Below are 23,703 nucleotides of genomic sequence, written 5' to 3'. Positions count from 1 at the left end.
AAAGGATACGGGAAGATAAAATTTGACATATATGCAGCAAATTTAAGTTGAAAAAACAAAACAAAGAAACTTTTACTTCTTTTGGAGAACCCCGATCAGATAAACCCCCGATGGATGATGTGAATACCTTTGATCATCTTGTTACAGTGCATTGCTCTGCTGAGAACCCTTTGGTCCTGGCATTCATCAGGACGCTAATTTGAAGCGTACCATTCTGATGTTCCCATGCCTCAGTGTGTCTGCTTGTCTTCCGTCTCTCCTGTGAATCAGCAGCTTGAAGTATATGATCACCAAATGTTCCGGTGCTGCGCGTCCCACAACAAAATACTTCATCCCACCTGTTTATGAGTTTATATCGGTTTATGTCAGTGTGATATGATGCTAATGCTTTTAGCTATGTAGAGGTGCAAATATTCTAGGAAGGAAGGCATGACCCAGTATTCACTTATTGGAAAATATATATTTTTTTCCAAGTAGATAAATATAATGAAATGAGTTTCTGTGCTTTGCTTCATTCTCTGTGTTGCTTCGGCTTCACTTTTTCCATTTTCTGCCATTATCGCAGTCCTCGTTTTGTTTGCTCGTTCATTTATATGCCATTTACAGGCACCCATACACTGTTCCTCTTTCTCGGACACTAATTCACCCACAATTTCTATTAAGGCTGTTATGTGACGTGGTTCGTTTATTTTTCTGATAATCTGTTTTCTGATAACACACACAAACCCATGTGCAGTTACACGTGCACATACTGATTTCTACCAAGCTCTGCTTAGTCACTGCTGAACGCCATAGGAAAGGTCAAGCTATACTCAAAAAGGTGAAAAAATACGTTGGTTAGAAGTTTTGTTCCTTCCATTACTGTAAGTGTTGCAGTTCCAGTGAGTTGCAGTAAGTGTTTTACTCTTATTAAAAATGATTATTTACACAGTTTTTATGTTTTAAATGTCACTCTAAGCCTGGAGGAAAGCTTGATTATAATGACAATGAGTTTGAAACTGAACCGATAGCCTCAATGGTTTACAGCTTCAGACTGCAAATATAACTCGAGGTTCAATAAGCCATTTTGCTTGGAAAACACTGAAATAAAAAAGGGGATTCTATGACCTGCGCCAGGAGAATTTGATTTGAAAGAATAGATATAGAGCATTCATTCAGGATGGCACTGGAAGAAAGTTTGCATCTCAAATGATACGTCCCTGCGAGGCGTTATAACAACCAAAGTGATGCTCTCAGTGGTGCTCAACGGATGCAGTGAGACATTAAGGCATTACTCAAACAGAAACCCACAAGGATGTTATTGCGTGCACTTGACAGCTTGCAGCTGACTAATTTAACACGAGTACCTTAAGAATGAAAAAGAAACTCACATACAGGCAACTGAAAAACTGGGGGAATTGTGGACATTAAGCCAAACTGTTGGTAAACACAAGATTCTGATTTATTGATATAAAACAAACTCCAGCATTTATCGGAGCTCCTCGCCCCCCCCTGGTTTAACTGTTTCAAACTTTAATTTCCTGTAAGTACTTATAGTTTCATGATGACTGTGGTGCAGATTCCTGTGCTTATGTGGAGTGCAAAAGGAAGAGAGTGGTTTTCTTTAATTTTTTTTATTGGCTTTTACCTTTTCAATAGTCTATTCCAGTTTTATATCCTAAAGCTGCTATTTTATGGGAGGCTTGCCACACACAAAATCAGCAGCACAGAGTGAGTGAGTATCATTTACACTTAAACTGGTTTTCCAGTTTAATTTGAGTTGATAAAGACTTTAGTGTCATGTATTCAGTAAAAATGGCCCTGGATATGTTTATTGACATTAGGTTTGCCATTAGCATTCAGCAGTTGCTTAGCTACCTATTAGTATCCAGTCAGGGGTGCAGGATGCAGAGCAGCGTAGATGACAGCGATGAAGGCTCCTCTGTTGACCTGATTATATTATTTATTTATGTGCAGAGACTTTGGTATTAGATTTTGTTGGATTAATGTCTGTGTGTTTGTTGCTGCTTTACTTCTCACAGAACTTCCTCAAAGAGCCATTTGTTAACAAATGTAACCTTTCAGCTACGCACTGTGTAAGGTCATCTTGACGTGTTTCACATTATTCAGGTCGAATATTTACAATCCGTCATAGAGACGTCAACATCTGTGTTTTCTGAAACAAAGTCAAAAAAAGAGGCCTGGTAATTCAGAACCTGTCCTCACATAGTTTTTCTGCGTTGACATCAGCCCGCCAAAAATCTATTGTTGTTAATCTGAGCCATCTTAGTAAAACTGCACATGCTCAAATGCATTACGGAGAAATGGAAGCTTTGCTGCTGAGCAAAAACAGGCGAATATTTTAAAGCAGGTAGTTTTAACAGGCCAGCAGCAGGACAGCAGAGTTCTAGAGTTAAACATAGAAAATGAAGCTGCTAATGAGTGTGGGAGTGACTAGACAGACAACAGAGCTGGTGTTACAAAAAGAGAAGTGACTGAATTACATTTAGCTTCTTTTTAGAAACACTCTAACCCAGTTTTGTTGCCTGCTTGGGCTGTTTGTGAAGACTCCTCACTGGCATGTTGCTACTTTTTCCTCCTAGATATGTTTGATCGATAGTCTTAGTTAATCAGTAAACAACTACAACTACTACTAATGTTTCTGTTATAGCCCTTCTGTCCACAATAATGTGTTCTCAATATGTAAAAATTGGCTGGGCACAGGCCAAGGGAAACAATGCTGCATGGGCTCGGTTTCCCCTTTCTTATTGCTTTTGCAGCTATCTGTAGGCTTTCTTGAGTTAGAAGGAAGTAGAGGAGTTATATATTTCCTAAATGACCATAGCCCCTGCACCCTTATTTATGTATTTATTACATTTTATAACTGCCCTTGTATACAGCCACACAATGTTTCTGTTTCAATGTTTCTTACGCATACATCATGTATACAGTTTCACTCACATATATGTATACATATATATTGGTTTTTATTTTTTTATTATTATTTATTTATTTTTTCCCTTCGTTGTATATCGTTTTCTCTTCTTACTTTTGCACCTTTGTGATCCAGCTAACCAATTTCGCTATGCAATAAACTGCACAATGACAATAAAAAGCTCTAAGTCTAGGTTTATGTGAACTTGCTTTACAATATGTTCATGCTGCACAGACTGAATTTTTACCAGTGCCACACACCTGTTTCATAAATGTTCCCTTGGAACTGGAGTATTTTTTCCCCGAGTGTGTGTGAGTTTAAGTTGCCAAAGCCGACACCAGAGACAATCTGATTTGATCTCAATGAGTTCTGTATGTGCTTAAACAATACAGTAGTATAAATTATTTGATCAAACATGACTTGGGAATGACAGGCAATTTGTTTCAGTTTATTCAGCCTGAAAGTCTACTTAAAGATTTAAAATACTAAATCACTGCAGGAAACAAAAGACTCATTGTCATGATATTAGACGTCAGATGATAGTCAACTACTGGTCTTGTTGCCTGACTCCACTTCACTTCTTTACTGTTTTATCACTATTGCCGCGAGGGCCAGCGCACCGGGTTCGAGATAATCAAATCTGATGACGCACAAGTTTTGCTCTGGGAATCCTCTTTTCTCCTATTCTCGCTAATTCTTTCCATATTTGTGTTCTGCCCTGGAAGGTGGAAAGAAGAGAAATGATCCTTTAAAGAGTTTCTCGTCTCTCAAAGGAAAAAGTAAGAGAGAAGCTGTGTGAGTGTCTGAAAACATAATTTACTTTGGACAGAATCAGCGACACACTGGCTCAGTGTGTCAGTGTGTGTGTGTGAGTGTGTATTCATGTCTTTGTGGGGACCAAAAATTCAAAGTTTACTATACTTGTGGGGACCAACAGCCCTTATGGAGACAAAATCCTGGTCCTCACGAGTTTGAAGGCATTTTTGAGACTCAAAATATGGTTTCAGTGTCAGGGTTACATTTGGGTTAAGGTTAGGCATTCATTTTTGATGGGTAAGTGGCCAGGGAAAGCATTATGTCAATTAGATGTCCCCACAAGACATGAAAACACAGTGTGTGTGTGTGTGTGTGTGTGTGTGTGTGTGTGTGTGTGTGTGTGTGTGTGTGTGCGCGCGCACGCATGTGTGCACAGAAATAAGAGTGAAACTGTGCACCAGAGAAAGGCTGTGGTTTTATAAGTCATTCTATCAGGCGCTGATGATGTGGTTCTGGCAGAATGGACAACAAAGTGAGAGTCAGTACAGTGTTCTCGTGTCAGCACATTGTCATGCCTGCTGCTGCGGACTGTGCGCTGATTTGTAGGAGCCAGAGGGAAAAGGACAGAGAGGGTGATAGAAAAAAAGAAAGACACGACTACAAGATGAGTAGGCAATACTCATCTCAACTGGGCCCCCAAGGCCTTTGCTATGGCCTCTGATGCTAAACAGCTCCACCCCACGCGAGTTCATCTTCAAGCCTTCCTGGTGTCACAGCCAGATGGATCCACTTACATCTGGCAGTCACTGGTTTTTCATCATGCCCGCTCCACCCCCCCCCCCCCCCATCCCCAACACACACACACACACACACACACACACACACACACACACACACACACACACACACACACACACACACACACACAAAATAACTCAGTGCTTTTTGTTTTCCAGGCGGTGTTTGTGCCAGCTGAGGAGCACAGATCTTTACAAATCGAATGAAATGTATTCGCTGCAGCTCTCTCAATGACTCCTGTGAGACCTGAGGGCTGCACACTAATACTCTCTCTTGCTCTCTTTCTCTCTCTCTCTGTCACACACGCACAACACAACCTGTTCGGAGCGGGTGGGGTTATTACGTCATAACTGTGCACATGATATCATCGACCTCCATCTGTGTAGCAGCACAAAGGCAAATCTGTTCAACAAAAACACAGGAGGGTCACCAAAGTAAGAAAATAAGAACAGAAAGCTAGAAACAAATGACTGTTTCCAATGTTAATCAATTTATCGACCAATCAAAGAGCACAAAGAGCAGAAACACATTGCAATAACACCATTGAGCCCAAGGTACATCTTTATTTTGTTTTGGGTTTTTTTTGCTAAATCTATTTTTTTAATGGTTCAACAGTGTTATGAGTGGGCCAGGAGGCCTTAATGTTGAAAGCTTCGTCACCTGTTGCAAATTCAGTGAAAGTATATTGGCACCCAGAGCTGTTTCTGGGGCTTTGCGCACATAAGTGACTGGCTGAGCTGGACTGCCTGACTCACACTTTCTTTCTGCCTCTTGGATATTTTCTTTGCCAGTCTCTTTTAGAAGTGGCAGACACTTCTAAATTATTGCTGCACAATAATGTTTAATATTTAGTATTTACTGTTATATTCACATATATCATTGTGATGTTGTTTGTTCTATTACTCTTGTTCTCTTCTGCTTGTTTTCTTTTTTCTTTCTCAACAGGTGATCCAGGTGATCGATATATGCATTTTTTTTTCTTTTCTTTTTTTTTCCTGCCCATTCTGTTGGTTTTTGTTTTTTGCCCTTCTCCCCCGTCCCTCTTCTCAGCTGTTTCTCTTTCCCTCTTTCTTTCTCCCCTTCTTTCCTCCATTCAAGTCTGTCCCGTATTCAGCAAGTGAAAATAAAATAAACAATAAAAGGTGAATCAAATGGACCATTATGGCAAGGCTGGGATGGTCAATTTGGTAAAGTAAATCCGTTGGGCATCTTTCTTTGCCTTTAGACAACAATTCTGATGGCAAAAAAAAAAGAAGTGCAGCTGTGCCACACACTTGCACATTTCTGAAGAGAAAATAAAGCGCAAGTGAAAAAATAACAATGTCAAAATATTTCAGATTACCTACACTGGGATAGGCTAGTGCCATCAGGGAGTGCCTGTGTTGCAGTGTGTTGTGTGCTTTTTTTTTTTGCCTGTCCCGTTTGGATCTTTAGGATCATCATGGCCTTGCCATATTGGTCCATTTGATTGACCTTTATTATAATTATGTATTTATTTTATTTTCGTTTTTTAAAGGCGGGACAGACATGACTGGGGGATAGGACAGGGAGAAAGAATGAGGGAAAGAGAGGGAGAGAAAAAAAATAGAAGGGAGAAGAGAGGGTGAGAAAGGGGAGAAGAAAAAAAACGAAAAACAAACAAAACACCTGGATCACCTGTATGGAGATAAAAAAACCAGAAGAGAAAACAAACAACAAAGAGCAACATAATAAAAACAACACCATTACAATTAACTAGCTAACAGTAGATAACAGTAGATACTTTTTAAATTTCACCTGTTGAGAACGAAAAAAGAAAACAAGCAGAAGAAAACGAGAATAAATAGAATAAACAACATCACGATGATCTATGGGAATATAACGGTAAATACTAAATATCAAACATTATTGTGCAGCATGTAAGATCGACAGCGCACAGTGTGCTTTGAGGTAGGAGCCAAAAAGGGTGTAGTTTGTGTGTGTGAGTCCCCGTGTGTACACCTGTGAGCTTGTTTTTAAAAGGTTCCTTCATGTAATGATCTGCTAGAGGGTGTGGGGGGGCCACAGCCCCGTCCTCCAGGGCATGAAGCAGGTATGGAGGAGATCAAGACTCCAGACATCCAGAGGCCCTCAGAACACAAGAGACCAAGGAAGACCAACAGAGGGGCAGCCGCGCCACTATCCCAGAAAGAGCTGAGGAGAGTCCCAGATGAGGGGTCACTCAGCAGCCGCGGAGCAGAAGCCAGGAGGGGTTGCAGTGACGTGCCCGTGAGCTCCGCTGGCAGCCAGCTGTGCCAGAGTGACCGAGCCCGAGGCCGAGAGGCTGAGGGCACCCCACCCCCGAAGTGGCCCAAGCGGGCCCCAGGCTCCAGGCCCCGACAAGCAGCCACCAAGGAGTGAGCCGGTGTGTACCTGGGTGCCCATCCCCAGACACAAAGAACCACCAACGCACCGATGTCTGAGGGCGTCTGCCACTGGCAGGGGAAGTGGTGGGGGGAGATAGACCTTCATACCTCGGAGGACCTGGGATGTCCCCAGAGAGGTGGCGTCTGATACCCAACCTGACATATGGACACAGACAAACAGGCACACACAGATACAAACATCCATTCCCACCCTCATGCTCTCATATGCAATTACTCAACACTCACCCAACGTGGAGATGGACATAGAGAGACACTGTACACACAATCACACTCCCCAAGCGTACTCTAAGCCCTGGGTCTAGGTACCCTTGCCCCTGGAGGGGGAAACTGCACCCAGACCCAGGTGGTGTTACCCTTTTCCCTGGGGTGGGGAGAAGCAGACCGCCCTGATTCCGCAGCAGCAGGGAGGCCCCACATTCCAGACTGTGTTGTGTGCTTGTCTCAACAATGTTCAGGTGGGTAGCATGTGTCTTAGTAATATTCTGCTGGTGTGGCTTCCAAAGATTGGCCTGTTTTTATTTTAGATTTTGGCTGTACAAACAAGAGCTAATGACAGAAGCAGTGTCAGCTTGTATTTCTGCCAGCACATCCCGTAAGGAAACACGTGTTACAGCTGTGAACTGGGAAAGCACGCTTTTGTCAGTACACACTGCTGCACATATGATGAAGAATCAAATTCATGATATAACAAGCATGTGCCCTCAACTACTGAGTGGTCATGTCTTTTCAGAAAAAAAAACCCATGAGGGCAAAGGTGTGTGTTTGGCAAACTTTCAGGATTTCTTCTGCTCAGCAGCAAGGCAGCTGCCTGCTAGGCGTGACTGCGTTTCTAACAGGGACATTCATAGTGTGGCCTGGGCAAAATGCCAGTGGAAACAAGGATGTCCAGTCCAAGGACCTTCCACAGACATGAAAACAGAGAGCTCAACAGTATATTCTGCACACTGAGCACAAACACACTAAAAACATCTGATGTTCTGTATTGAACTGCACAGATACTCATTCACATCTTTAGAATTAGAAAATTCAAGATGGGAGTTGGAAGGGAAAATGTATTCCCGTAAGCATGGGCCGAAAATTTCCCCAGTGGAAAATACCATATAATAAATAAATTAGTTATATTACGTCCATCCATTTTTCCAAACTTGTCCAATTTAGGGTTCCAAGAGGGGCTGGAGCCTATCCCAGCTGCAATGGAGTGAGAGGCAGGGTACACCCTGGACAAGTCACGACAGGCCTAGATAACCAATCACACTCACACCTATGACCAATTTAAACCATAAGTTAACCCAACCCCTCTAACTGTATGTCTTTTGACTGTTGGAAGAAGCTGGAGAACTCACCGAAATGCGGGGACAACATGCAAACTGCATACAGACCAGATAGTGAATTAGAGTCCAGGATCTTCTTGTTAAAAGGCAACAATTCAATGCAGTTCAATTTTATTTATATAGCACCAAATCACAGCAGCACTCGTCTCAAAGTGCTTTATATTGGAAGGAAAAGATCATACAATAATACAGAGAAAACCCAAACAATCGAATGACCCCTTTGAGCAAGTGCTTGACAATAGTGGGGAGGAAAAACCCCCTTTTAACAGGAAGAAACCTCATATGTAATGCAAACACAATTGTTCCTAGCACAGAACCCTGTGGAACTCCATAATTAAACAAAGTGTGTGAAGAGGACTCCTCATTAACAAATTAGAGTCTATGATATGATTTAAACCAGCACAGTACCTTTAATTCATACAGCATGCTCTATAATAAAATACTGTGGTCAACAGTAACAGTATCTAACACTGCACTGAGGTCTAGCTGGAGAAGCACAGATTTGATCCTTCTTATTGCCACTGTCACAGGCCATAAGAAGACCACATGTAACCCTCACTAAATCAGTTTCTGTACTTTGATGAGCCCTGAAGCCTGACTGAAACTCTTCAAATAAACCATTCCTCTGCAGATGATCAGCCAGCTATTTTACAACTACCTGTAATTAGCTAAGATATCTGGGTCAAGTGATGCCTTTTTAAGTAAATGTGTAATTATTGCCATTTTAAAGGAGTGCAGTACTTAGCGATATCTAGAGATAGATGATCATATTTAAAATTGAAGTATTAACTAATGGTAGGACTTCTTTGAGCAGTCTTGCGGGAATGGGGTCTAATAGACACAACAATGCAATATACACAATATTTTATATATTATATTATGTTATGGGATCACTTATGGCACACAAGAAGTGTAGAAAATAAATAATGAATTAATGCACATATCTACACAGTTTACTGTTGCTCCTCTTGCTCTGCATAATTTGGCCTCTTGCCCTATCGCTCTCTCTTTCCAAGAAAAAGCAGCTCCAGGACGACAACGCGTGTTTGTGAGTTGTGTTTTGTTTTGTCTTCTCTTTACTCCTTTAAAATTCACAGTTAAGAATACTGAAGAAGTATAAAATTTCTATAGAAAGATAAGCCTTCCTGCCAACTGCAAACGGGTTCCTTCCAGAGAATAGCTGAAAACAAAAACATGGCAGATGAGTAATTTCTGTGGAACACACACTCTAACAATAGCGATTTATCTGTTTCTATTTCCTTCCCATTATTTCCTCTCTTTCATGCTGAAATTATAGATGCAAGGGTCACAGCTTAATATGGAAAGCTAGGGTACAAAGCAAGCATGAATTTGAAGTCACTCTTTGAATGTGATTTGAATTCACGTAGAAGGGGATGAAAACATGTACATCATGCATTTAAAATGAAGAGATGATATCATTCCCCTCAAGTGACATCATCCTTACCAGACTTAAGGATGACCTCATCCTCTCGCTATGCAATCTCCTCCCCAAAGGTTTTTTCAGCATGCCATGTGTTTAACTATTCATGAATGGCTTCCCAACCTGTGAGACGCAGAGGCATCTTTATGCTTCAAGCCACTGGGGGGTGTTTGTTAGACAGCATCCACTCATAATGTTGAGACCGTGTGTGACTCATCTGCTGCAGCAATGATACTGTAGATCTCTTGTCAGGTCATCCACCTACTTTTTAGTGGCTCATACAAAATATTGTACAACAAACAATTCATGTGGACATAAGCAGCACGGACATGGATTGATCCCCCCTTCTCTGACAGCATTTGGCTTGTTGGTGAGATGGTGCATGGCGTCACGTCAAACTATTTGTGACATTTCTGTTTTGTTTTTTTAATAACTTTTTACTATTAAAAGATATTGATCAATTAGATCAACTGAGATTTTTTTTTTTTTGGTGGATTTTAGTTGAGGTTTCTATTATATTTTTAAAAAAATGTGTTCCATGATGTGATGTGCATTAGTTTAATAGTAATAGTGGTCGTTTCAGTTTGTATAAGGAACAATTACTCACATGGTAATGCGATGCATGTAGGAGCAGTTATCTTCTTCCTTTTCTTACTGAACATCAGGGTTTGTCTAATCCCCTCAACAAAGAGCAACCACCTCAAAGACTGAACATCAGCACAGAAAGCACATGCAGACCGGATCCTTGTGGTAAAAAAAAAAAGAACAAAGAAACTGCTCCTGTCACTCATCAGATGCTGAGCTTGTAATTTTAAAAATTAGATTTATAATTAGATTATTTTTATTAATACCAGCATACCAGTTGGTGTTGTCACCGCTGCACACACGTTAGCATGATGTCATTCCAGAGGATGATGTCATGCTTTTGGTGAGGCTGTCTTTCCACTGGTCTGTTAATCACTGAACCTTAGATTTTAACCCAGTTTTATGTACAATGTCAGTCACTACACATCTAATTTTTCACTAACTTTCTTTGAAAGTGCCATGAAAAATGTCAAATATCCCCAACAGCAAGAATGTCAGCTGAAGCGCTGAAGAGATCTGGGTTTAAAAAAAGCTATTAACTTTGGCAGCAGTTTGCTGTTTTTCCACAATCCAAAGCATGTTGTCTTTATGAGTAATGTCGTCTGTAAGTGTGAATAACACTATTCAAACATTTGCGCTTTGGGGTACTTAGGACCAAGTAAAGCGCTATACAAATACAGACCATTTACCATTTACCATTTAAAAATGGTCCAAAAGTAGGAAAAAAGCATTTTACACTTGTTTTCCATCAAGCAGCTGAATCATATGTTTTCTCACATAAATTGACAAAAAGTAACTAAAGACAAATGCAGCAGCAGGAAAACCAAACATACTTGTCATCTCTCGTCCTTTTACTCCTGTTTGACGCTCATGTGGGTGGATTTTGAATGTGTGAAACCAGATTCTTCCAAGCATCCCTGCAGTATAGTATAGCGACAGTGCAGCGCAGGCTGCTGAAAACAATGAGCCAAATCAATCTCCATAAAGACCGGTGGGCTGTGAAAGCGAGGTGATGCACCTCTATCATGACGCAGATCAAGGAACTCCCCTTGCAAATTAATCTCCTCATTTTTTTGCAAAGGCGGTTTATGCAGTGACGCATCCTTTCTACGTCATAATGGCTTATAGTGACTGCAGGCACTATCTCACTATGGCACACACATACACATGCACACTAGCACTACTATATTTGTGAGGGTATTATCTGTCATTTAGTCCCCAGATGCAAACGTTACTACGCACATGTTGACACATCCGTCCTTCCTGCCACTCAGTAAAGAGCTGCTGGGCCAGCTGCAGTCTTTGACAACATTTAATCTGTTCCTCATGTCGCTCTGGATATCATCCACATGCTCCATTTCCCTGTGAAAATCCAAAGGCATGCGAGTCAGATGATGTGGCATATAAGAATGTAAGTGTGAATGTCTTTGTTAGCCTATTTTAGCTTTTCAGTGTCCTCTCTGCTCTAAAGTTTCTCTGCAGTGTTTACGCTAAAATTGATGGATTGATATCTTTGAAAAGCATTTCCAGCCTTGCTCAGTGAGTCTTTCACATATGATTGTTGTCCCTACCTCCTGAACAAGATTCAAAGGAGTGTATTACTGCATATATTTTGTGTTCACCTAAATGTCAGGGTTTGAGTAAAACCAAAAAACCTTTCTTGTCGTCGCTGTAACAATAATAAACATCTAATTAACGTCATAGTTCTCCATGCAGCTTTGAAGGATGTGAAACTGAGGCAAAAGCCTTTAATCAGTTAACGTTGCAGCTGAAAGTATCATTTGGAAATGAAAAGCCAGGAGCATCTTCCTTGGAGGGTTCAACCCGGGGTTGCGGTCATGGCCTGTTAAGGGCTCTGTTGGCTCTCCGGTGACGGTTTCCTCGTGGCTGCGTGCAGCGGGGCTAGGGGAGGGTCTGTGCTGACAGACGTGGGTTGGGATAGACCTGGGCAGGGATAGCTCAGTAGGTAGAGTGGTTGCCCCATGATCGGAAGGTCGGGGGTTCGATTCCCCTTAACAGCTACCCTGAGGTACCCCTGAGCAAGGTACCGTCCCTACACACTGCTCCCCGGGCGCCCAATGGCTGCCCACTGCTTCACTGAGTGAATGGGTTAAATGCAGAGAGCAATTTCCCCACGGGGCTCAATAAAGTACAATAATGTACACACTTTCTTCTTCTACTGACCTGGTAGCATGGCTGCCCCTGGGTGGGTCCGGGACAGGCGTGAGGTTCTGGGGGCGCTCCATCTCTGGGCTGGGGCCCTGGCTTGGCCTTGGGGGATTGGGTCCCGGTTGGTGTGTTGCCAGGGTTGTGGGTGGGTGGGTGTATGGGGGCCCAGCCCTGGTGCAGGGTTCCGCCGGCTCATTGAGCCACCTGTGGGGCTCTTCAACTGGTGGGGGAGGCTGTTACATCTTGCAGGAGGTCTCCTCTCTTCAGGAACTCTCTCTGCAGGAGGAGGAGATGCAGGAGAGGTGGAGGAAGATCTCAGCCTGGGCGTCTATTGTCTTGTGTAGTCTGGAAGATGAGTGGATGACGGGGTGGGTGCAGTTTTCTCTGTGGTGGGGTCGGGTCGGCTGTCCTGGGCTCTGTGGGGCCAGGCGGTGCTGCCGAACTAGGCCCCGGTCCGGAGGGGCCTGGGCCCCCTCTCCCTGGCGGGTTGTAGATTATGGGGGTGCCTACTGGGGTCAGCGGGGGAGCTGGCCGCTGCGGCTGCTGAGTGAGCCCTCATCTGGGACTCTCCTCAGCTCTTTCTGGGACAGTGGCGCGGCTGCCCCTCTGTTGGTCTTCCTTGGTCTCTTGTGTTCTGAGAGCCTCTGGATGTCTGGAGTCTTGATCTCCTTCATACCTGCTTCATGCCCTGGTGGACGGGGCTGTGGCCCCCCCACACCATCTAGCAGATCATTACATGAAGGAACCTTTTAAATACAAGCGCGTCCATGCTCACAGCTGTACACACGGGGACTCACACACACAAACTACACCCTTTTTGGCTCCTACCTCAAAGCACACTGTGCGCTGTCGATCTTACGTGCTGCACAATAATGTTTAATATTTAGTATTTACTGTTATATTCACATAGATAATCGTGATGTTGTTTATTATGTTGCTCTTGTTTTTTTCTTCTGCTTGTTCTCTTTTTTTTTCTTTTTCAATAGGTGATCCAGATATTTGTATTTTTTGTCTGCTTATTTTGTTGGTTTTTGTTTTTTGCCCTTTATCCCCGTCCCTCTTCCCTGCTGTTTTTCTTTCCCTTTCTTTCTCCCCTTTCTTTTCCCCAGTGAAGTCTGTCTCGTATTTAACAAGTGAAAATAAAATAAAATAAATAATAAAACGTGAATCAAATAGACCATTATGGCAAGGCTGGGATGGTCCATTTGGTAAAGTAAATCCGTTGGGCATCTTTCTTCACCTTTAGACAATAATTCTGATGGCAAAAGAGCCAAACAGGACAGGCGAAAAAAAAAAAACTGTCACATAACCACTGTGACAGTGATTATGATAACTAAAGGTCACTGTCACAAGGAAACACAATTATGTTTCTCAATAATTTGCTTGCACAATCAACTGTAATGTGAGAGCAGTTTCAGCTTGAAACCGAGCTGCTCTTGGGCTTACCTAAGCCTAGTCAGAGTTCAGAAAAATCAAATCTAAAAAGCAAACTGGAACCCGAAAAATGACTTAACAGTCACAAGTGGACTGTGGATCGTCACACTATTCACATACACCCACGCACTGTGCCCCTTAAGAAATGTCACAGTGAATATAATCATATGTCTCAGATTCTAAATTAAACTAATTAGAATTCACACCTATAGACAGACTAGTCAACTCAATAACCACATATTCCAACTGCAATACTAATTAGTAGCATATTGTTTCACTTCATGCGCTGCCACAAATGTAGCTACAATGCTTTGGTCAGTTTGGCAGCCGCTGATTAATGAATGCTATTACATTACATTTAATATCATTTGCAATGCACGTGACAGACAGGATACAGCCAGAATTAAGATTACTGATAAAGTGTCCCGATGTCCTGGAAACCTGGTGTATTGCAAAACGTTTTAAACAGTGCCAAATCAGAAAATTAAAACATGCCTGTGTATTTACCACGTGTTCTGTTTGGGGCACATTTGGGGCAATGAATGAACAGCGGGTATTACATATAAAGTAAGTTCTGTATTTTCACTTGTGTGCTACATCACTCAGAACAACAAATTCATTCACTGCTGTGAAAGCCCTGTATAGTTAATCATAATACAGACATACCTTCCATTCAAATAACAGACTGCCTGTTTGCATTTGGAAAAGTAGGCTGACTTCGTGGTGTGGACAGGGAAACTTTTTTCTTTTTTCCAGGACTAGAAGAAATTGTTAAGGTAATTCAAAATTAAAGGAAAAAGCTGCATGTCACAATAACCCTAAGTAGGCTACTGGACTGTTTGCACATATACAATCAGCAGACTCAGTTTCACTTGTGCTTTAGTGACAGTCTTTTTCTTTTTTTACTCAAGAAGAAGGGAGTAAAATTTGCTTATCACCGCATAAGGCCAATGACAAACTTACTGTCAAAAAAAAAAAACAAAAACAACAAAAAACCTCGTGATGGTGCTCTTGTAAAGCCGTTAATTTCTCCCAGGTGTAACATTTCTTATTCTCTGTCTTTAATTATTCATAATAATTATTCATAATTAAATAATTAATTATTTAATTATTAGCGAGACCCTCTGAGCGCAGGGATCAGACAAGCCCTTATTCTGTGTGATGCTTAGCCCTCGGGTATACCCAGTGTTGGGACTAACGCGTTACTTAATAACGCGTTAGTCCCAACACTGGGTATAACAAGTGCTTACTGTAAAGTTAACATATATCTCAAACTCAGGTTTGAGATTCAGGTTCACAGCAGAAGAATTAATAACAGTGGTGCTTCGGAACCGTGACTAGAGAAAGCAAGTTACTGCTTCACTCAGATATTTTGGATATGCAAAAAATTACTTGGCTCACACACTTTATGGGCTTTTAATGGAATGAAAACCTGGAAGGAGAGGGCAAACCAAGTCATTAACGTTTTGCACATTTTCATGGCCCACGAGTGCAAGTGGCTTTCAGTATTCCAGTTATTGGTGTGAAAGACTTCCCAGATACAGTAGTTACCCTATCTATAAACATATGGCAGGCTAAAGAGACGCATAAACTAGACTCATCCATAGATAGATGGATTTAGTCAGTTTTAACTTTAAACAAATGATTCCATTTATCTTGTCATACTTATTACAAAGCATGTTTTATATTCAATATAATAATGGAGGAGGGTTAAATTATTTCAAAACTGCACTCGAGTTTAGACCTTGAGCAACAGCGTAGTAGATTCTTGTGGGATTCCCGCAGATGTCTTGAACGCATCACGATGGGCCGGGCACTGGAGGCTCTCCCTCCTCCCTCGGCTCTTTAGCTGTTTCAGCCGCCTTCAATCTCGTTCTGGGCAGCGGCTCGTTTTGCGAGAGGGAGGGGAAACTGCCCGTCTGTCACTGGGAAATCCTGATCGCTACCCTCGGTCTCAGTTAGCGGGGAGTGAGCTGTGATAGAGGCGCGCAGGTCTTCAGAAAGGATTAAATTCAACTGAATGAAGCGCACACGAAGTTCTTCGGCAGCGACGTAAGAACCCTTTCTCGTTATTACTAAAGCCGTGTCCGATCGTGTTTCTGCCTGTGACCTTTCACGCTCCTGTGCGGTCCTCTATTTTTCCACACAGAAGTGAGGAATAACTGCTGAGTTAACTCGCCCACTTCTGACAAACTGACAGCTTTAACGTTTTTTAGTGGCATGTGTTTCCCCCTCCGTCATTTCTGTACCTGCCGCCTGATAATAAATGCCTTTTATTACTTTTCTCTTAGATTGTGATTTCTGGGCATCATCTCTAACTTTTCTCTTAGTTTCTCTTAATTTCTCACTTTTTTTCACTTGAACTTTTTATGATATGCTTGTTCCAGAGCACATTTTTCTGTAAAGTGTCTAAGAATGGAATAGCCAAACTTTTTAAACTTGTTGTGATGCAGCTTGGCAGAAACTATGTTCCTGCTTTTGTGGCTGCTGATGGGAAGGAGGGGAGGAAACAAGCCCCTGCGCGCCTCTGTGCAAAGCAGCTTCAGTCAGGGTGTGAGTCAGACATGGATGAATAGCTGGCGAGGTGGAGTCCCTGGAGGACACGGATAGGAGTCCTGCAAGTGGAAAATAGTTTCAGATGCTCGTCTTGATCTAAATTGTTTCCAAAGAAGGGGGGGGGGGGGGGGGGGGGCAACAGTGCTCAGAGTAGGAAGAAGGGCATGAATAACAGCCCTGAGTTGCTCAGTTCCACCTGCAGATGATGATGATGATGATGATGATGAGTGAGCATCACTTTATTGACAGCTGAGCTTTTTCTCTGCTGCACATGTTTGGTTGCACGCTGGGCAAAGGTAGGATTATTTGAACACATTCACGTCTTTTTCCGACGCCGTGGGTGTGTATTTATGCACGATTTATTTATCCTGTTTTAAGATGGTGCAACAGCTGATCACATGGAATTCATTACTTTATTGTTTTTGGAAGAATCTTTTTGTGATTTTGAGATTTTGATTGGTTCTTGGTAGGCCTGCGTACTTTAACGAATCAGTACACTGTGATATGGTAGAGGAGTTTGTTTACACCGTGACTGCGATCCTATTAACATCTGTGATTAATCTGAAGTCTTTGTAGGAGGTGTTGCAAATCAGCGAGAATCGTGTCAGTGTTGAATTCTTCTGTGCGACGGAGTGTGATGCAGGTATTAAATGCATGGCAGATTCCTATTTCACTATTTTGTCCATAGAAGTTTCTCAACATATGTTAACATCCTGGCTCCAAATTCCACATGCTGTAACATGGATGCAAGCAGGGAATCCTTGTTTTCCATCTCACATGCAAATGACTGTGGGTGAGAAATCTGTCTCTACAACATTTAAGCCTTCAAGTGTTTCATGACCCTGCCATGAGCACTGTTTTTATAATAACTGAGATACACTATATGCAGTCTTACTCCCACCATAGCTTTTGTGAACTGAGTTACCTTTTTCCCTGTAAGTTAAGAAAATAAAAAATTGCTAAAAAAAAAAAAGGAAATGCACAGCATAAGTTGTTGGATTGGATTAACATTAAAAATTTTGGAGTTTTTTGGGGGAAATTTTAGTTAAATACAGTAATATCGTCATAAAGGATTCCTGTTAGGTTAACGTGAAACTGAAACCTTTGTGATGATTCTTTCAGTAATTATACTGAAGTGATAACAATGCTTTGCATAACAGACTTTCCCCAAAGCTGTTCCAAGAATCACATGAAGGTGATGGCAGGTGTATACGTGCCTTTAAATAGATGAGATGCTTCCTCTACTGATGTTTCTGCTTTACATGAATTCATTGAATCCTTTATGGTCTGTTTCCACCAGATAACAAACCTGTCGGCCAGTTTGCTCTTATTTTCAGTGGATCCTTACAAATTTGGCCACAGATTGGCTTGCTAATGATTGGTGTATTAGAATAGAATAGAATTCAACTTTATTGTCATTGCACATGTCACAAGTACAAGGCAACGAAATGCAGTTTGCATCCATCCAGAAGTGCTGGATGTATTGTACAGAAGTGCTGTAAGTATTACACTCAGACCAAACGCACAGTGCCTGCTGTGCATCTGTGGTGTTGTTTTTCACCAGGACGCTGTGTGTCTGGGGTTGGTGTATCACTGAATTAAAAGATTGTATTCATTTACTGCCTCGCTGCTCTTGTTTGGCACAGAAACAAGCAGAAGTGGAAAGCTTCACGATGATGGTCGATGGAAAAAAAATAAACAGAAAACATCTGAATTTGATTATATTTCTGTTAGAGAGAAAAGAAAGCAAATTGCCTATTTTTATCTAACATCTATATTCACGACGTCTAGTGAACAGTTACATGGGCAAAATACAGAAAAGATCTCCCTGTAATATTCATTCCTCCTGCCTGGTGTGTTTCATGAATGAAAAGCAGTTGAGTGTGAGGCGGGAGAGAGGGAGGTGCTCATATTAGCGAGAGACCTTTTTTTTTTTTAATAGAAAAATTGCATTTAGAATCTCCTTGGCTCTGCCTTTTGCAAAGACTTTTAATTGTCACTATTTATTCAGGTCACGACAAAGTCCTGACTCACAGTCCCTTTGGAGATCCAAGCACCTTAAACAGCTGTGTCTCTTTTTTCTGTCCTCAGTGAGATTCACCACAGCCAAAGCCTATGTGGTCCATGCTCTCGTGATGACCGCTACAATGTAAGTATTACTGTCTGTTCTCTAATCTTCTGTTCGTGGGGTGTTGAAAAGAGCTCGCTGCATATGCAGAAGTAGCAACACTAGTTTTTGATTTTGTATCCACAAACTTGTAGTCTGACGATCTCAAACATAAGACCCGGGGGCAAGAATTTGGCCACTGGACAGCTTTGAAAAATGTGAAGAAGAGAAAGAATTTTGGACAGTCTTATAATTTTTATTGCTTTTCCTACTAATAAAAAAATGACTCCCATGAACATTCATACTACACCAAAGTAATTAAGTAATAGAAAACAATTAAATGACATAAAACTTCTACTGTGGAAGATTTCAGCTTTATTCAGTGGGTCCAAAGTGGAGAAAAAAGCTACCAGAACATTTCTGTAATTTTACACGTTTATTTCTTACAATTTAAGTCCAAAGAACAATACTTATAGATTAACTACAGTATGTAGAAAAACAGAGAAATTCTCTTATAATTGCATTAAAAAAACCTTCTAAGATCTTTGGAGGATTAAATGTGCTGTTAAACTTCTTTTCTCTGACAGAAATTTGAGTTTCACTGGTCCTGCGTTTCACTGGTCCAAATGAGTCAGAGATCCCTTTTTGCACAGTAAAAATTTCGTACCTCACAGACAGACATAAACATTGGCTTATTTTTTTAAATTATGTGTTTATTTGCCTTCTGAAAGCTTTGTGAGATGAACACTTTAGAAACTGTATGAGTTTTTCAGAGACTCCATGAGAAAGTGTCTTGTTGGAGCAGCTCATGGTTACATATGTTGCAACTTGGAGCAAGTTAAAGTAAATGTGAGCTACCTTCAACCTGTCCTCAGGCACCAACCTCTTGGCACTTAAATGGTATTAAGCGGTTGTGAACTGTCATTGTCTTGTGTTGTAACAGCCCAGGTTTTTATGTCAGATGATTACGTCTGCAGAGAAGTCGGTCCAGTTCTTCCAGTGCCCTTCCTGCAGAAAACTGGAATGCATTCCTTCTACTCCCACTGCTTTCCCATATCTGTTCTTGAAAAACCTTTTTAGATTGAGTGATAGTAATCAATCAGTGACTCATAAAACACTGAGTTTTGCACAACCTTACTTTGTTTTCATGCTAAATGAAAATCTATCCTTCAGCATTTTCTTTTTTCTCTCCATCGCTCCATCTTCCTATTTCTTATTCCTGCTTTGTTTCCCTACAGGGTTCAGTCTGTAATGCTGACAGGCCTTGTGTCTGTGTTCCTGGTCTCCTACGGTGAGTTCCACCTCCAGCACATCATCTTTGACCTCCCAGCTTGTAAGCTTAACCTCTTCTAGCCTTTAAATAGTTTTTCTCCTTTAAATAAACAGTGCTTCTCACGTGTGGTGTGCGTAGAACAAAAAAAGTTTACTTTTTTTAGTTTACTGAAAGATTAATTTAAGAAAGTGTTTATTTTAGAGAAAGTATATGCTCCAAACACTTCAAAGACACACACGTCACCACGTGTCTTTTATCAATCTCGCACACTAAATTTGTACACCATCCGTGGATGTGTTTCTACTTAAGATGCACATCCACATCAGTAAGAGGCTGTAAAAATTGATTTTTTGAGATTTTGGCAGAAAGATTTTGGTCTTTTAAAGACGCTACACATATAACGGCGTATTTACACCATTGAGCCCTGCTCTCAAAAACTGATATAGATGCAACACTGTCTGTGAAGCTGGATTTAGAAAAATAAGTGCTTAAAGTTAAAGTTTTAGCTTGTTTAATGCCATCTTCTCTCATTACGAACGTGAGGCAATGTGGTTGGTTGGTTGGTTGCAGCTAATAGACTTACATTAGCTTATGTTAGGTAACTACTGACTTTGTCGCTATATTTAGCGAGTTTTCAGACCCCCTTAGCGACTTTTCTTCTAAAAACCGACTAGCGACAAATCTGGCGACTTTTTCTGGTGTTATTGGAGACTTATTTATGACGACTTTTTGACGTGAAAGTGCAGGTTGCTCTTAAGACACCTATGCGTCCAAACAGCAAATGAAACGCGCACGAGCAAAGCCGCCGCTCCCGCACTAACTGTAACGCAGTCAATTCTTCTTTTACTGTTATGCTGTTTTGTGGATCACAAGGTTTAAAATTACTTATAAACACACACACACACACACACACACACACACACACACACACACACACACACACAAAGTAACTCCACCAGAGTGCCTATTCCGGGTCACTTTTGCACAGGTCCAAGCCCGGATAAAGGAGCACGGTTGGAATTGTGACATTAAAAAACAATAATTGCTAAAATAAATTTAATTTGTAGTTCTAAATAAATTCTAAATGCATTTAACACATGCTTTACTCACTTTATGTCTCGTTCCACGTTGTTATTTCTCTCTTCAACAACTTAGGTTACAATTATATTAGCATGACCAATTATGCAAATTAGGCGATGACATCATTTAGCGACTTCTAGCAACTTTTAGGACACCCAATAGCGATTTTCCTTACTTAGGAGTTGGCAACACTGATCTGTTGTTTGGCTAGCTACACTCAGACGGGAAAGTCCACCTGTTAGCTAATGTTTGTCAGTTTTTGAGAGCAGGGCTCAATGGTGTAAATTAGCCTTTATATATGTAGCGTTTCATGTCCTCTTTAAATCAAGATGTAATTAATTTTCTATAGACATAATGTCTGGGATGCTCACATGAATGGCAGAGTTGGTTATGTAGCCTCTTACACAGAGGTCCAGTTTTATCTTTATGTAATCTGATCAAATTAATACGTGTGAAGAATGGCCAAGCAAGAAGTGTGGAAGAATTATTTATGTATACAGTGCTTTTCATAAACACGAGTACAAGTAGCACACAAATCAAAAGAATAAAATCTGTCGGTCATATTTATCAGTAAACAGAATTGTCTTTAGCAGACTTACTTGAGTCTTATCTGAGGCGCTATTATTTTTATCTTTTCAATTATTGCTCGTAATTTCTGCTTATGTCAGTTTTGAGTAAATCCCTATTTATTGCATTACGCTTACTCTTTCTTTCTAAGAAAGGCTTCTTGCTTCTCTCTCCTTTCGCCTTTGTCACTGAGACACAAACACAGACTGTCATCACATTCGGCAGATGTTCAGCATCCAACTTCCATGAAAGAGCCGTTGCTATTGCACAACATTTTAGGGAACAGAAACAGTCAAAAGAAGCAAATGTTCCAGATAGCTTTGACCTTAAGTAGGCTGTCACTTTAATGAGATATAAAATAAAACATATTTTGCCTTTAAATTTAAAAAAAAGTAAAAATTGTAATACACAGTAAAGGTCTTGTTAAAAATCTGCTCGTGTGTCATCCCCACTTAATTTTATTGCCTCCCTGTGAGCAGGTGCTCAGAGTTTGAAGCCCGAGGATGGAGCCTCTCTGCGTTCAGGTGCCGGGGACCTCCCGTGGCAAGATGAGCTGTGCTGTGAGTCACCTTCAGCCCACCTTGGTGTGGAGGGAGGCAGCGCAAATTCACCAGAAGCAAACCTCTCCCAATCAAATCTCCCACACAGTCCCGGCTGCACTTTTAAGAGCTCGAGAATTGATTCACATCATCCCCGATCCTCTGGCGGTAAGAGTTTAGCGCCAACATGTTTCATAACACATACATTAGGCCTTAATACAAAGTGTCTGTCATTGTTGTGTGTAGATACTCATCTGTGTGATCACTGAATCACGTCCAGGTCCAAACGGGTCTACTCAAAACGTGAATGAGATCATTTCATTTCTGTACGTTGACATACTGAAATCTAAATTATGGTCGTCAGGTTTTTGCAAAACCTCTAAAAAGTGTATTTTTTTATTTTGCGTTGATGCAGAAATTAACATCTGATGAAAAACTATTGTGTACTTATGTTGCTCCCACTTTCCTGTCAGTGTGGCTGATGAGTCAGTGTTCATAAGGTTTATCTCACTAGGATTTCGTGTGTTTTTATTCTTTTTTTTGCAAGGAGAAAAAATACTCAGCACATAGGATTCATAATTATAAAATCCCCTCTCTGTGTTGTATGGATCTGAAAGTACACGGGGAATGGTGCAGAGAATTTGTTTATTTGCACTGATCTATTAGGTGCTGTGTTGTGTAAGGGCTTCCAGCGAATTTTAAATCTCGAGATTCTTTATGATGCCTAACAATCAGGAGTGATTCACCTTCTGTAAAACACTGGAGCGAGACGAGATCAGGTAGGTGGTTTGATCCCTGGCACCTGTCAAAGTGTCCTTGGGCAGGATATACACTCCCAAAACGAACCCTTATTTACACTGGTAAAAAAACAGAAAAACAACTGTGTATGATAAGAAGAGCGTGCTGTTTTAACGGATTAATGTAGCATAAAGTGCAAAGTAGGTGTCGAAAATTAAGAATTGGGTGCATTTTATTTACAGACACAAACAGCACGCACTTATGCCTCTTTCATTCATGTTTTTCCACTGCTTTCAGCAGCCAGACGTTTCCCACAGTGATGGGAAACTGATAAAACCGATCATTTGCCTATATATGTAAAGCCTGTACGTGCAGTAAATAGATTTGATGGTCTGTTCTATTTCTGATTGTGGCATGAAAGCTAACTGTATTTCAGAACTTTTACTTGAGCAAGGAGCCCAAGGTTGTTCATGCAGCTAAGGATTTCAGTGCTAGAGAGGGTTTGTTCCTTTTTACCAGGCTGGAGGAGGCCTCTCCCCAGACTGCCACTCAGTCTCAGGCTTCTTCTAAGAATATTAAACCAGGCTGTTTTCTTAGAAGCCTTCATTTGGAGGTCTGCCAACAGTCTCCTAACATGCAAATGTAATTTCGTTTCAGGCACCTGTTTGGACATCCTCTGCAGAATTGATGGAAACTGGCAAAATTTAATCTGCGATCTTCGGTCTCGTGGTCAGCCGTCCGACAGTCTTATGGCAGTCAGCTTACGGCGGCAGTTGTGAGTGTGAAGCGGCTCTCGTTAATGGCTGCGTTTTGCCTGTTGAGTGTGTGTGAATGAGTGATTGTGTGTGCCTTTGTGTGTTTTAGTCTGATTGGCGATGTCTCAACTGCTCACTGGGGGGTTAAGTGTTTATCTTACTGGCTCCAGGCTTGTACTGTGGTAGGCTAATGCGATTAGGTTAGCACTGACCTAACAGGCACTTGAGAATTTTACTCAATGGTTTCCCCCTCAA

The 23,703-nt window shown here is 41.3% G+C and overlaps 1 protein-coding gene across 2 annotated transcripts in view; it reads left to right on the top strand.

Annotated features, from left to right (window-relative positions):
- lepr (leptin receptor) overlaps positions 1-23,703 on the top strand; it is a 42,514-nt gene that overhangs the window by 3,385 nt on the left and 15,426 nt on the right. Inside the window, exons 1-5 of one of the 2 annotated variants that reach the window (XM_085436325.1) lie at positions 15,743-15,885; positions 18,481-18,538; positions 19,735-19,787; positions 21,896-22,123; positions 23,351-23,468. In XM_085436325.1, the coding sequence (XP_085292451.1) occupies positions 18,525-18,538; positions 19,735-19,787; positions 21,896-22,123; positions 23,351-23,468 (413 nt within the window). In that variant the 5' untranslated portion in view covers positions 15,743-15,885; positions 18,481-18,524. Of the gene's footprint in view, positions 1-15,742; positions 15,886-18,480; positions 18,539-19,734; positions 19,788-21,895; positions 22,124-23,350; positions 23,469-23,703 lie in introns of those variants that run through there. The other variant, XM_085436324.1, reaches the window with a different exon arrangement.

The sequence above is a fragment of the Copadichromis virginalis genome, linkage group LG17 (genome assembly GCF_057382275.1).
Source record: "Copadichromis virginalis isolate Kocher_CV1m ecotype Utaka linkage group LG17, C_Virginalis_male_GT1.1, whole genome shotgun sequence".
NCBI lineage: Eukaryota > Metazoa > Chordata > Actinopteri > Cichliformes > Cichlidae > Copadichromis > Copadichromis virginalis.
Note: the sequence above shows the minus strand (reverse complement) of the source record. Positions and strands in the feature narration are given on the sequence as shown.